The sequence below is a fragment of the Seriola lalandi genome, unplaced genomic scaffold (genome assembly GCF_002814215.2).
Source record: "Seriola lalandi dorsalis isolate HSWRI2012SDOR001 ecotype SW California unplaced genomic scaffold, Sedor1 jcf7180002054899, whole genome shotgun sequence".
NCBI lineage: Eukaryota > Metazoa > Chordata > Actinopteri > Carangiformes > Carangidae > Seriola > Seriola lalandi.
The window spans coordinates 87,024-87,713 of NW_019525451.1; the positions used below are offsets into that span (position 1 = coordinate 87,024).

General features: G+C 62.9%; 1 protein-coding gene across 1 annotated transcript in view; it reads right to left on the minus strand.

The window, feature by feature from the left end:
• Positions 1–6: 6 nt before the first annotated feature.
• znf513b (zinc finger protein 513b) overlaps positions 7–690 on the minus strand; it is a 10,945-nt gene continuing 10,261 nt past the window's right edge. The window contains exon 7 of the mRNA XM_023429847.2: positions 7–668. Coding sequence (XP_023285615.1) covers positions 54–668 — 615 coding nt within the window. The 3' untranslated portion in view covers positions 7–53. The remainder of the gene's footprint in view (positions 669–690) is intronic.

Here is a 690-nt window from a genome sequence, read left to right on the forward strand (position 1 = left end):
ACACACACACACACACACACACACACACACACACACACACACACACACACACTCTAACTGTGTTCCTCTCCCTGACTCGGGCTCTCCTGAGTGTCTTTGCCCCAGCTGAGGCCGTTGAGGGGCGTGTGTTTGTCCCAGCTGTCCGTGTTGTGCCCGTGTTTCCTCTGGTGGCGTTTGTAGTTGTCCCAGTGGCCCGTGGTGTAGCTGCACTCGGCGCAGGCGTACGGCTTCTCACCCGTGTGCCGCAGCATGTGCCTCTTCAGGTTCATGCTCTGGTTGCAGGAGTAGCCGCAGACGCCGCAGTGGAACGGCTTGGCGCCCGAGTGGATGCGCTCGTGTCGCCGCAGGTTGGCCAGGTTCCCGCAGGCGTAGCTGCACGACGGGCACTGGTAGGGCTTCTCGCCCGTGTGCACGCGCATGTGGCGCTTGAGGTTGTCGAGGTGCGAGGAGGTGTAGGGGCAGTGGGGGCAGCGGTGGGGTTTCTCATCAGAGTGGGTGTGCGCGTGGCGGGCCAGGTGGTTGGGGTAGTGCGACAGGAAGGGGCAGTGAGGGCAGCGGTACAGCTTGGTGCTTCGCTGACCCCGGCGGGATCCACGAGACACGGCCGGGCTGAGGGGAGGTCCGGATCCATCTTTAGACAGCAGGTCCAACGAGCAGCGACGACACACCTGAGAACATATGAGCACAGGT